Source organism: Strongylocentrotus purpuratus, unplaced genomic scaffold, assembly GCF_000002235.5.
Source record: "Strongylocentrotus purpuratus isolate Spur 01 unplaced genomic scaffold, Spur_5.0 spur5_scaffold_19, whole genome shotgun sequence".
Lineage (NCBI taxonomy): Eukaryota > Metazoa > Echinodermata > Echinoidea > Camarodonta > Strongylocentrotidae > Strongylocentrotus > Strongylocentrotus purpuratus.
In genome coordinates this window covers 4,762,077-4,775,384 of record NW_022145604.1, presented here as the reverse complement: position 1 = coordinate 4,775,384, position 13,308 = coordinate 4,762,077, and the positions used below count along the sequence as shown (strand labels likewise).

The 13,308-nt window shown below is 37.3% G+C and overlaps 1 protein-coding gene across 1 annotated transcript in view; it reads left to right on the top strand.

The window, feature by feature from the left end:
- The first annotated feature begins 229 nt into the window (after positions 1 to 229).
- Positions 230 to 13,308, top strand: part of LOC581438 (PDF receptor-like) — a 38,871-nt gene continuing 25,792 nt past the window's right edge. The window contains exons 1-2 of the mRNA XM_030990092.1: positions 230 to 347; positions 10,815 to 10,936. Of these exons, the coding sequence (XP_030845952.1) occupies positions 10,829 to 10,936 (108 nt within the window). The 5' untranslated portion in view covers positions 230 to 347; positions 10,815 to 10,828. The remainder of the gene's footprint in view (positions 348 to 10,814; positions 10,937 to 13,308) is intronic.

Genomic DNA, 13,308 nt, shown 5'->3' with positions numbered 1-13,308 from the left:
AATTATAGCCATGTCACCTCGACATACGATGCCCATACCAGATAAGCTTTAGCTTGGTTTTGATCGAAACAGAAAAATTAGAGGTCAGTGATGGTTTGAGCAAATTATTATCATTGTTAGTGTTATTATTATCATGATTATTATTATCGTCATTAATATTAATATTATTATTGATGTTATCATTATCACCATAACTACCTCTGTTATTATTTTGTCACTTTCAGAGGTACCTGACGGTGTTTATTGCCCGCCAGAATGGGACAAGACAGTTTGTTGGCCTCTCACTCACATCAACCAATCAGCGACCTTGCCCTGTCCACCGATCTTTCCACAAATCGATCCAACCAGTAAGTATCGAAACAAACTTAAGTGAGAGCGTGTGCTTGTGAGCGTGTGCTTGTGAGCGTGTGTGTCTATATAATTGTTTTGGATGAATCTAAGTTTCTTTGTTAAATCGAGTTGTTTGACCATTTCAAGTGGATAGGTTCTATCCTCTTTAACATCTCTCACGCGCTCTTATTTCATACTCAGCCTTAAAAGGCTTCACGGGGGCCTTAATTGTCGCATGATAAAACAAACATAGACAAAACAAATCGAGACAAGAGGGAAACGGATGGTGGAGGGGAAAGGACGAGAAAATAGGACACGCAGACCACATGCTACCCCCTCCCGCCTCCGAATCCATAGACTTGTAAATTTGCATTTTCCGAGTAAGACATGTGTCCCTCCCCCTCATTACAGTGCCTTTGTAGTGAGTGAACCCACGCGACGCCATTGCTAATTGGTGATACGTTATATGGGATTCTTTTAGTTGATCGATCGCTTCCAAATAAGAATCTAATTTAGTCCACAGGTGTTTTGGAAAATACACAATAGAGCTTTTGTCTGGTGAGTTACGCCGTACCCTACGATAGAAGATACTAATTTATCAACATGTTCAAGTAATCTAATAATACATCGACATTGATATCAGATTTGGCACATAATGTGGATTCAACATGAAACACAAGCCAGCAATCAGCCATTACATACCAAATAATGATTTGATTTCCACTATCGCTGTCAATATCAATTGGTAGCTATTGGGTAAACATCGTCGACAGTGGGAACACACAAACAACATTTTGCGATGTGTGTCTCCGTGAGCAACATTAGTTTGTACGTTAAAATATTCTAGGAAAGCACGCGCATTGGTAGTTTATAGTACTTACATCAGTCTTCGAATGCGTAACATATTATCAATCAATAGTCTGAGATGGCTACTGCCTAGTGCCTAGAATGTTTTCTCGATAAAACAATCACCGCTGGCAATTACATCGACAGTATTTCCACAATTTTGACAAATCGCTACTTTCGGAAACGGTGATTGTTCATTAAATACTCAAAGCGTACAATGACCAGGGGGGTGTTTCACAAAGATCCTAAGCTGAACTTATCTCTAAGTTGGACTTAACAATTATGGAAAGCCGTTAGCATCATTGAAAATATTTTGTAAAAATTATTTTAAAAGGCATAAAATGTTGATTCAAATCAATCATATTTTTTTATTATCTTAGGAGATTTCATGTTCGTGATGGAATTCATGAAAAGTCTAAAATACTTGAATTTTGCTTTTGAATGTATTTCATTATAAGGCTACAAATTGCTCTCCATAATATTTAAGTCCAACTCAGAATCTTTGTGAAACACCCCCCTGGTTATACAAAGTTTCTCGACCATTATCACAATTGTTACAATTGCGTCACAATCAAAAGAAAAGGGTCAAATTTGTCGGGAAGAGATACCGTATACCGTATCCCAATGGCCAGTAGACTTGTATCGTATTCATGACAAGACTGAAGTTGAAATCTTTGCCACTAAAAGGACATTCCTATATTGTCAACTAACAGGTGACTTTTAAAAACAACCATGCGTCGAAAAATGTGAACTAAACGCCAACTTATCAGATTAGTAATAAACCTATAGAGATAATATTGTCATGCCCCTCCAGAAGAATCGAGGCAAGAAATGGATCTCCTTTCTCTTTTTGCCATAGCCTTCAGCGTTAGGAAGTGCCATTAGAACATATTTTTGTAATGATCCAACAAATCTCAAGTTCCTTAAGTTCCACTTATCCTGTTGTTTGTCACGACTTATAATACTTACACCACGACATCAAGTAGACAATGACACTTTCTCATTACACCTGACCTACAAGGCAAGGAAACTTTACTCTTCGAATTCTCAAACGGCCATTAAATATCAGGAATGTAGAAAATATCTTTGATTGCGAGGTATTCTTCGAGATTATTAGGAATTTGATAGCCCTTAACATTTTAAGTGTCAAAGTTATTAATGGAAATCCATCTCAAGTATTTCCTCCGTCCATCAAACGCTTGCTCATTAATTTTGATGGGGTGATACTTTCCAGGATGACAAAGGGTTAGTAAGTTGCTTTCTTATAATCACAGATTTCTCTCTTTGTATTTTTGTATTTTGTATTTTTTAACATTTATTTCCTTCTCAACAGTCAATATGAAACACAATGTATATATACATGTAACAATTATTTCAACATAGAGTATACAGTAAATAATTCAGATACGGAAGGAGGCGAAAACCCGGAAAGCATAGCTTGAGTTGGGAACGCCCATAATAAATTAACACAGTTACCGAAAGAACATTATAGATATTATTATGAAAATTTCATTTTATCAACATAAAGTTATCTTTAATATCATCACAGAGTTAATTGACTTCCAAATCATATAGAGCAAGATTTTTACTGACAATTCGAATGAATGTTGGTTGCCGAGGGGTGATTTTTGTATGACACCCTTAATCGAAGATTTTGACGGTCACCCAAAACCGAAAGTTTGTGAACTCGTTTTGGAGACACTGCTCTATCTCACATCCGTTGACAACATGAACATGTTTACAGACAACACGAACAAACCCTGTTTTTTCAATTATAACATATTCCAATGTTCTATCTCGCACACTAAGCCTGAGCTTTTGATAATTATTCATTGAGCAGAGATGACATAAAAAGTCTGAGGAAAAATGGATATATTCCGAAAAAGAAAATCCTTTGCTGTTGTTCTCAAATTCGGTATGTCCGCTCTAGAAATTTCCTGATGGGTATGGTATAAATGGCGACACCGTTTAAACAGAGAGGGTATACCAACATCAAAGTATATTATGCTCGATTATATCGATTATATCTGTACCATCTTACGGGATTCCTTTCCAATTAAACTTGTCTTCACTTACTACAAGCGAACCCATTTTGATTTTTAGTTTGTTATCATTCCCTTCATTGTTCCAGTTGTTTCGGTAAAGGGGGCAATTTTTCTGTCGGCAAATTTGAAAAGTTGATATTATTCCTATCCTTGTTATTATTGTCTCAAGTAAAGCAATACATATTATTTCTTTTATATCGTGAGGAGGATTGTGACTTCCAATTTCCAATGATCGTGCTATCAAGACGTTTGAGCTGGATTCATTTCACATTTGTTTATTTTTGTGTTTCATCACTTTCTACTTCTTTGATTACCTGTACGTGTTCTTGTTATCTCAGCATTATTCATGAAGAACTAGTGATGAAGGAAGATTCCTGCTTCCTGATTATTTCTGTTAGGATTTTATTGATGTTATCTTTCTCATGATCATCTCTCATTTCAATTTTCATTTCGCGAGATGACGAGGGGCCCTTTTAATACGCCCCTCGTTGAGGTTAAAGGCAATGTACAGTTGTGGAAAGTCCTCAAAAGCTTTTCGTCCGATTTCTTTTATCTTAGATGAGAGATATGAAGTTTGTTATGAAGTTTAATGAGAAGTAGGAAATAAGGAATAAACCATCCTATAATTTAACAACGGCAACCTACACCATACAATTGTGAGACCTATGAGAATGGTGTGTATACAGACACGTTGGCCCGAATTCACAAAGGAGGTTTGTCGACAAACCTTGGTTTTCGTACGTCATATGACGCGTTTTACGCGTTTTTTACAAACCTGGTTTGTAAAGAACAAAAGGAGGTTTGGCGAAACAAAAGGAGGTTTGAGCTCAAACCTTGGTCTGAGCTCAAACCTTGCTTTGTGAATTTGGGCCATAGTCTTCAAGTAAATCACTGAGGTTATTTTACCAGCAACCATAGGGGTTGAATGGTAGTGCATAGCAGTTTTATGTACTCTTTCTTGCATATACTTACACTACAAGTCTACGGAAATCATGGATAGATACATACAGTCAAACCTGTATATTAAGGCCACTCGAGGAAAACAAAAATAATGGCTACACTAGATAGGTGGCCTTAATAAACAGGTTATTCAACACGCATTTCCTTCAAGGGGACAATATAGGTGACCACTATACACAGGTAGTCTTTATAGAGAGGTGAACAATAAGAGAGGCTTGGCTGTATCACTAGGGACTTTTAGATTTGCACAACGACAACGTGGATTGCTACGATCGACGTCCTTTTAATGCACTGCCTTGAATGGACGTCACACGTATAAGTCCACGCAAATCTAAAAGTCCCTATTGATACAAGGAGAGCTACATGAGATTACATTTAACACATTTCTTCCCAGTTTCCCTTTGTTCTTCCAAAACGGTACATGAGCTTTAATGTTTCTGGAAGGAAACGCAAAATACCTTTTTCGTCTCTCGAAACGATAATCATACTCAAATTCGAGCACGAAATATTGATTAAACACATCTTGAATTGTCTAGAGCGTGACGCCGCGGCGATTTCCCGATCATTTGAACAAACTATGAAAGAGTATCTTTATTGTGCGTCAAGGCTCTGTTTTCGTAATCTGTATCTTGTTTTTCTTTTATATTCTTCAATCCGCGGAAAATGTCCCCGGCGACGTACTGATTCCCGCAATCAACTTTCGTCGATCAATGTGTTTACATGGCTGATGTTGTATTAATCTGTGGTTCGGAATGATGAGCTACAGCTTTCAAACTGCTTATGAAAATCGAAGTTTCTGTGCGTAATGTTTAATCTTCTTTCAAGCATCGAACATTCACTTGCTCAGTGTACAGATAGGGTCTGCTCGCTATTTATAAGGACAGCTATTTTTACCAGACCGCTATTTATTTAGTCACGCGTTATTCATAGAGGTCCTTGCAAATAGCGAAGTTAATTGTTTATGGTTTGCTCGCTATTTACAAGGACCGCTATTCATAAAAGACCGCTATTCATTTTGTTACGCATTTTGGATAGCGGTCCTTATGAATAGCGAAATAAATTGGCTATAGTTTGGTCGCTATTTACAAGGGCCGCTATTTATAAAAGATCGCTATTCATTTGTTACGCATTTTGGATAGCGGTCCTTATGAATAGCGAAATAAATTGGCTATAGTTTGGTCGCTATTTACAAGGGCCGCTATTTATAAAAGATCGCCATTCATTTTGTCTTGCATTATGAATAGCGGTCCTTAAGAATATTGGTCCTTATTAATAGCGATCCTTATGAATAGCAAACTTGACCCGTAAAGATAACTTGCTTGGGTATTTTCAAAACTTATATATTGCTGCAGGCATGTCGCCTTCTCCCTTTTTTCAACTTATTTTGGTTCTTCCGAGTGATTTTTTTTTCAACAGACCACGATATTGTAACATGTTATCTTTAACTTTATAATGTATGTTATGTTTTTTCTGGTGGTATTTGTTTTATTTACTTGTATGGAAACTTTACATTCTCGCTATGTTGCTTTTCCTTCCAAGTTTCCAACTTGAAAAATGTCATTTAAATTCAAGATTTTACAGGCTTAATTGGAACTTATGTCTTTATCATTTTATGTAAAGAATACCTAGCGTCGAATTGAAGTGATTTAAATGAAATAGTCCATATGAAATACCACCCTCCCACACACACACACACACACACGCACACGCACACACACACACTTTTCACATCAAAATCTCCGTAAACATTTTTGGCGGCGTTCACAGATTCATCACGCCATCTAAACACACCCCTCCCCGATCCTCTCTCGGCACACTTTACTGTTTAGGTTAAGGATAAACATCCCTTCATGATTTGCATGACTTTCGACAAGGGACAGCAAAAAGCCGGGTCTAAACTCGTCTCTTATCAAGATATCTGGTATCATACAAGCCTTCTCGGGTAACACAAGCAATCCGCCGAAGAGACAAGAATAAGAATCTATCGACTTAGTTATTCCCCTGTTGATAGGGCATCGAAAACTGCTAATATCAATTACTTTGGCGCGAAATAGACATTGTCAGATTTTCGTCTTTTTTCACTGTTCGCGTTATAAAAGTTCAAAGAGTGGGTGTCAGTTTAAAAAAAGCAGTTGTTATTCCCATATATATTCGATATGTTAAAGCCTGTCTGCTCCAGTTTGGCCAGGAGGGATTAGACCACCCTGTGTGGTCAATGACAGGTGGTTATCTCATCAAATCAGCTCTCAACTAACATAAGAAAAAAGGGGTCATGGGGGACAAACGGGTACCGCTTGAAGCATTGTTAGCTATATAAAGGGCGCAAGTATAGTGGTGCAGTTTTTTTTTTATTAATCATCAACATTAATGTTTTTTGGTGATTCATTTGTTTATGTGTTGGTTAGTTTATTTATCCATTTACTTATTAGCTATTTAAATTCGGCCGTTGGTTCATTTATTTCAATTTTCAGATTAAAAATAAAGAAACACAGTGCAATACATTACAAAAATAGAGACATCATATTCTTACACAAAAGAACTGTACATATGATTATCTAAACAAATGTGACATAATGCATTCATAACTATAAAATTGAAAACTAGAGGGGGGAGGAAACAAAATGTTTATTTATTCTATCATTTATTGATGTATTCACATGTACATGTATTTCATAGAATTTTAGGGGGCCATTAGAGTAAAATTCGCATCGGAGTGCGGGCTTCCAAGTTGTATATGGCGAATGGCGGGCTTATTATTTGCCTAGGGCATAAAAATTGTGCAGAAAATGTAACTCCGGGGTTTAGAATTTTCACCCATTTTAAACCAACTATTTTATCATCTGTCCCTTTCTTCATTTGTTTCATTACGTATTCTGACATGGCTTTTATTGAAGTCTTCTAAATACCATTCAATAATAATGTTCCCTACATCATGACAGTTTACTCAACAACAATCTGCAGAATAACTCTTAAAGCAAAGGATTTTAACTCCCTTAGGTGACAAACCAATAAACTTTTTTTAAAGGAAGTACTTTTGAAAGATCATATGTACGAAAATGGCAATAAATATTCATAAATCGTAAAAGTGATTACCCTAGCACTCAAATAACGCCTACATAAGCTCTGAATTTCTACTCGAAGGTTTGTGAATTTAGAAGCTCACAAATCACATTGGGCATGGGGGAAATCTTATTGTCACGTTAAAGGTAATACAAAGTTTTGGTATGGGGTCATGAATTTTGTTCAAATGAACATATTGGAAACATATGCGATCCTACAATATTCAGTGATTGTCTGAGCGGTTGAAATCGAGTCTAAAGTTATGACATTGTAAATAATAAACTCTTTATGTTGTATAGCTCCCTCTCAAGGTCAAGATATTAATTAAGCTATAACAATGTTTCTTCACTAAAATCGACCGATAAGCTATTCCCGTTTGGAAATTATGTATCTCAACTGCATACTCTGAGATTTTCATGGTCGGAACTACCAGTGGAAGGCCTAAGGCGCTATTTGAAATTTATCAACATTTACTGGGAGCACCGGTAAATTTTTATATTCAATTTCTCTCGAAAGCAGAAGTGTTTTACAGGCTAAATTTTCTAGTGCTTATAATATAATATAATGTTGTTTTTTTCCTCTATGAACCTATATTATACAAGCCCTGCTTTTTAATAGGTCCCTCACATTCTAATTTATCTATTATATGAATTGAGAATCATTGCATGTGCTTATTTATACTACAATTGTAATGTATAATTTTATATTTTACATGTATGTTTATTTTTTCTGTAAAATGTGGAACCTTAAACTTGAACTTGAACTTAAACAGTAGAATCACAAACCCAAACAGACCCATACTCATGGTAACACGTGCACGTATCTTCAAACACACACAAGTTCTTTTATTAACAGTATGGACGCACTGACTTTCAACAAATTTATATCGTTAAATTAAAACTCATTTAAACAAAGATAATATGAATGACGAGGGCTAAACACCCTCGTGTTAACTCCTTCCCACGCGTTCCTGGAAAAAGTCTCGAAATGCGATCTTTTTCTCCCCGAAGCTTCGTCGAGATCGATGATGAGAGAATAGGGGTCTTGACGAGGCGAAGAAAGCGAGACCAAGAGAGTTTCATTGAACTGACTTTCGCCCCAACCCGCATCGATCTCTAGGCTAATAAGCCGGCGTCTAAGATAGGGAGATGGAAAGGAACCGCAATTCATATACAGAATATTGGCATTCCATCGGTCAGACTATAAAAAATTGAATGGCAAATATGTGGAAATTGGAAATGAATAACCTGGTTAGCTTACGAATGACGCCCGGCGATGCAGTTTTTTGAAAATTCGCGATATCAATATCACGGGTAGCTTTGAGTTTAAAATATTGGCGGTATGTACTCTCGGTAAAAGTTAAAGATGAGTGTTATGAACATCACATGCTATACCTACCATGCTCCCTCACTTCATTACGATATACCCCTCTTTACATGTCAAATGATATATCCACCCCCTCCCCTCCATACGTTACACCACTTTCTAGGCTAGTCCCACACTCCACTTGCCGTATATAGAGTTCAAAGGTCAATATTTTACATTAACGCTCAAAATTATAAAAGTTCCACCTTTAAGGCAATGATATTTCTCCTTGTTCAGACGAAAATTGAACATCAATATTATCTTGTGAGATCTAAGCCTGCGGGCAAATTTTCATGCCTTAACTCTGTTCAAAAGCTTAGATTTAAGGGAAATGACGCATGTTTGAGTTTTAAGTTTAATTGGCAGCTTCTAAAATAGCCTAGTCATTACTTTGCTTGAAAGTGATACATAAGTAACTATCCCTTTGCCTCTCTCAAGAGATTAACTGACTGGAGACGACGGATGATTTCCATATTTTTTTCTTATTATTTTTCATTATCTTGAGAAAATGTCAATATAAGAGATTGGTTGCTCAAAAAAAAAAATCAGGCAATTGTTTGTGTTGCAGTTGGCCAAAGAGAACGTCATACAAATTCCAACGATGCCGAAGACACATCGTTCAAGCCTTTTTAGAACCTTTTGTATATTTGGAAAAGGTGTACAGGAAATACAGACTTTGGAAGCAAGGGGGGGGGGCGGGGTAGCCGGCAAGCCTAGACTCTAATGTGAATCTTTAGCACAATTCCTAAAGCCTTGAGCAGAGCCTAGATCTGTCAGTTTCTGGTTATGTCAGGTCCAGAGTCTATTGTAGTTTCATAGTGCAGACATTGTTTCGCACAACGACTGAAAAGTGTTTTTTGCTTGCAAACCAGGGGGAGGGACTAAATATTTTCTCTTTTTTACATCAATATAATAGTCGGTGGGAAAGGGTCATAGGAATTTCACATCCTTTTTTTTCCTTTCCAATCAACTGCGGGAAGCGCAAAAGAGGAGGCTGAAACAGTCTTGTTTGCTATCTCAAATCCTTGCCGAATAAAGGATTTTTTTGTGTGTGAGGGTCATTTGCATTAAAAGCCATCTTTATAATTTCTAGAAATGGAAACATAAAGTTATATTGTAGAAATCAAAGAGATCAGATGAATTAAGAAATGCATGCTTTTCTGATCACGAAGCGAAGTGGATAATTGGTAGAATGCTTGCCTTAGATTTTGTTTTCCTGAGAAGAACTTAAGAAAATCAAATCTGTATTATCCACAACGGGGATATGAAGGTCCGGCAATCCGATGAGCAAATCTCATGAATTCTCCTTCCCTAATTCGAAGAATACAAAATAAAGATGTTTCCAAATTGGAATCGGAAATTTATACCTTATCTGCTCAATTTCCAGCAATTTACATTTAGACGGAATTTGGACTGGTCTTTTGAAACCGATAATTTCCCTTCGTGTCACCATGATAATATATATTCATAGAAGATACATGTGTTAGGTAAAATCACCATAATCATGCTACACACAATAGGATTACTATTGATTGTATTCATTACTCCTTCTGCATGTATGGATGGATAAAAGTTGCCCTCAGTATATCTGGATCCGGGATCTGGATTTAGTTGGGTACCGTGGGGTCAAATCATTGAGATGAGGAAGAGGGCAGCGGTCGTAATAGGTGGATTACGTTTGAATTTACAAAGCGACCAATCGGAGATGATTATGAGAGGTGCCATATCATCCTATTGGTCACATTTCTGGGTTGGTTTAGGCTGTTTACGTAGGCTTCGCCCGCCGTTCTAATTTGCACGTTTAATAGTTTTGTTGAACATGCAACAATTAAGAATTTAACCGTTTAAGAGTTGGAGATCAAATTCAATATATTTTTGTTAATCGTGGTCCAGTGGAACCCCTTTAGCGAATAAAAACATTTTTAGAGCAACATGACAGCTGTTTCTGAAAACGCTTGGGTATTTAACTACAGGATTATTTTTTTTATTATTTCTGTTGTTTAATTATCATTATCCTTATTATTATCTTTATAATCATCATTATTAGTATTATTTGATCATTATTATTATCATATCATCAACACTTTAAATATCAATATTATCAGTTTTGTTATTTTGGTATTGTTGTGACAACATAATAACAATTTATAATATAAATACAATTTCGTATTCACTTCTGTTTTTGTCTTTGATTTTTCTTCCACTCAGAAACGTTTACCCGGATGTGTGAAAGCGACGGATCTTGGGAGGAAGGTCTCAACTATCAGCAATGCTTCAAAACATTGGATGAGAGATCGTTTACACGAAATGCAACAGAGGAACAATTACAGGTATCTAATCTCATTCTTAAAGGCCCACTGCACTACTTGTAGCTAATTGCGCCCTCTATATAACAAACAACGCTTAATCGGTGACCATTGGTCCCCCATGATCCTCTTTTTCTTATGTTAACTGAGAGCTGAGTTGATGAGATAACCACCTGTCCAGTGACCTTGTAGGGCGGTCTAATCCCTCCTGTAAACTATGGCAGATAAGCTTTAAAGGTAGGGTATTCCACTTATACTGCCATCTTCTGCTCACAATGTTCCGATGCGTCTGCAGTCATGTCCCATAATGCATCACCAACTGATGACGTGAGCTTGATGATGCTTGGTTACATGAACATGAAATCGTCATGCCTTTTGCCTTTAAGATGGCGCAGTCGAAAGTTCATTACAGCCCTGATTTTAGCCCGTATAGCAGTTATTAAAGAAAATGCTAAAGATTTAAATAAATCCCTGTTGCCTTCTCAAAATAGCAGGCATCATTTCTATTTTGTACTCTTACAGATTAAAATGCATTTTAAATGAACCAATGTGAATGTAAAATACAATAATGTCACCGAAACGTTGAATATATACAAAAATTAGTGATTACAAATTTGTCTTAGCATTGCCAATGTAAGGAATACTATTTCAGTTGGATAGTTATTACTACCGAACACAGGCGCGTACGCAGGGGGGGGGGGGTGTTTGGGGGTTAAACCCCCCCCCCCCCCTTTAGTATTTTTATGTGTGTAAACCCCCCTAAAAAATCCCTAAAACCCCCCCCCCCCCCCTTTGGATTTTTTTTTTTTTTTTTTTTTAATTATTTAAAAAAAAAAAAAAAATTACCCCCATGGCTGACCTAAGGAAGGTGACCTTACCCCCCCCCCAACGGAGCAAATGTCAAATTTTCAAATTTGCGAGACCAAAAAAAAAAAAAAAGTGTCCTCTTACCGCCCCCCCCCCCCCCCCCCCCCCACTGAGCGACTTTTCGGCTTGCTGAGTCGTTGCGATTTTTTTTTGGACTCCCCCCCCCCCCCCCAAAAAAAGTGTCCGCTTACCCCCCCCCCCCCCCCCCCCCCCCCCCCCCCCACTGAGCGACTTTTTGGCCGGCGCGATTTTCAAATTTTTCTGAGTCGTTGCGAAATTTTGGACCCGATTTTAAACCCCCCCCCCCCCCCCCCTTTAAAAAATCCTGCGTACGCCACTGACCGAACATATATCTATACTGCAATTACAGCGTCAAGTCACGTCTGGCTGTAATGCACATAGTATGTGCGGGCAAGCACAGAATAAAAAAGTGACCGGGGTAATAGTATATCTGTAAAGCGCTTAGAGACGTCCGAGATGTATTAAGCGCTATATAAAAGCTGAATATTATTATGAGTTAACTTTTCATCGGCGGCAACGCCACCCTCCGGCCTTGTGCCCCTTTGTACTGGACGAGTAGAAGAATGGGACAAAGTACCCATTAGCTTTTAAATGAAGGGCAAATTTTAAAAAGTTTCAAATGGACTTCGGAATCAGCAGCATACTCGGCAAAAACCACATGACATAGGAGGCGTGCATTTCTTTCACGGCTAAAAGTAAAAGGGGAAGAAATCGTCAATGACCTCGGATTAATGCAATTACGACATCATATTCATCTCGTCTTACGTGATGTTGAGAAACGTGATCGAAAAATCACTAAATGTTTTGTTAGCCTTTGCATGTTTTTGAAACCACTGCACTCTTTGATGGACTGAAAACGAAAGTGTGACTGCACGTAGATTTCTCTCCACCATTTTCTTCGTTTAGTTGATTTTAGAGTCAATATCCCCCCGCAGGTGAGGAGGGAGTCAGACTCAAAAGGGCGTCATATAATAAAAAAGCACCATCACAAACGCGGTTCCGTTTAGGCAATTTGAAATTCGAGAAATCAAATTATTGATTGCTTTTTATCCTCAGCCTTGGGACTAGCAACGGCTCAATAATCATCATTAGTTTTGTTTGGCGTACATGACCGAACGTCTTCATATTTACAGTTTTTTTTTAAATTCACACCTTTTTGCTTGTAAAGCCTTTGTTGATAACGAACTTTTAAAAAGGTTCATTTTTCGGGCTTGGAACGAAAGTCCAATATTGGCGTTCCCTGTGCGCCTCTGTTTCTACCAAAAAACAAGTATTTTTACGGAAAAAGAATATTTAGACCATCTGCAAGTTGATGTTTTTCACTTAATGTCAAATCCTCAGACTCTAGTAACCGCGTTTGAAATAATTTTAATTAGAATCGTATTTTTGTTTAATTCAAGCAAAGCTATACATTAATTAATTCAATTCCTATTTATTTGCTGATATGACCGAATGGCCCATTTATTTGTTCGAAATGATTATTTGTGGATGTTTTTTTGCAAAATGAG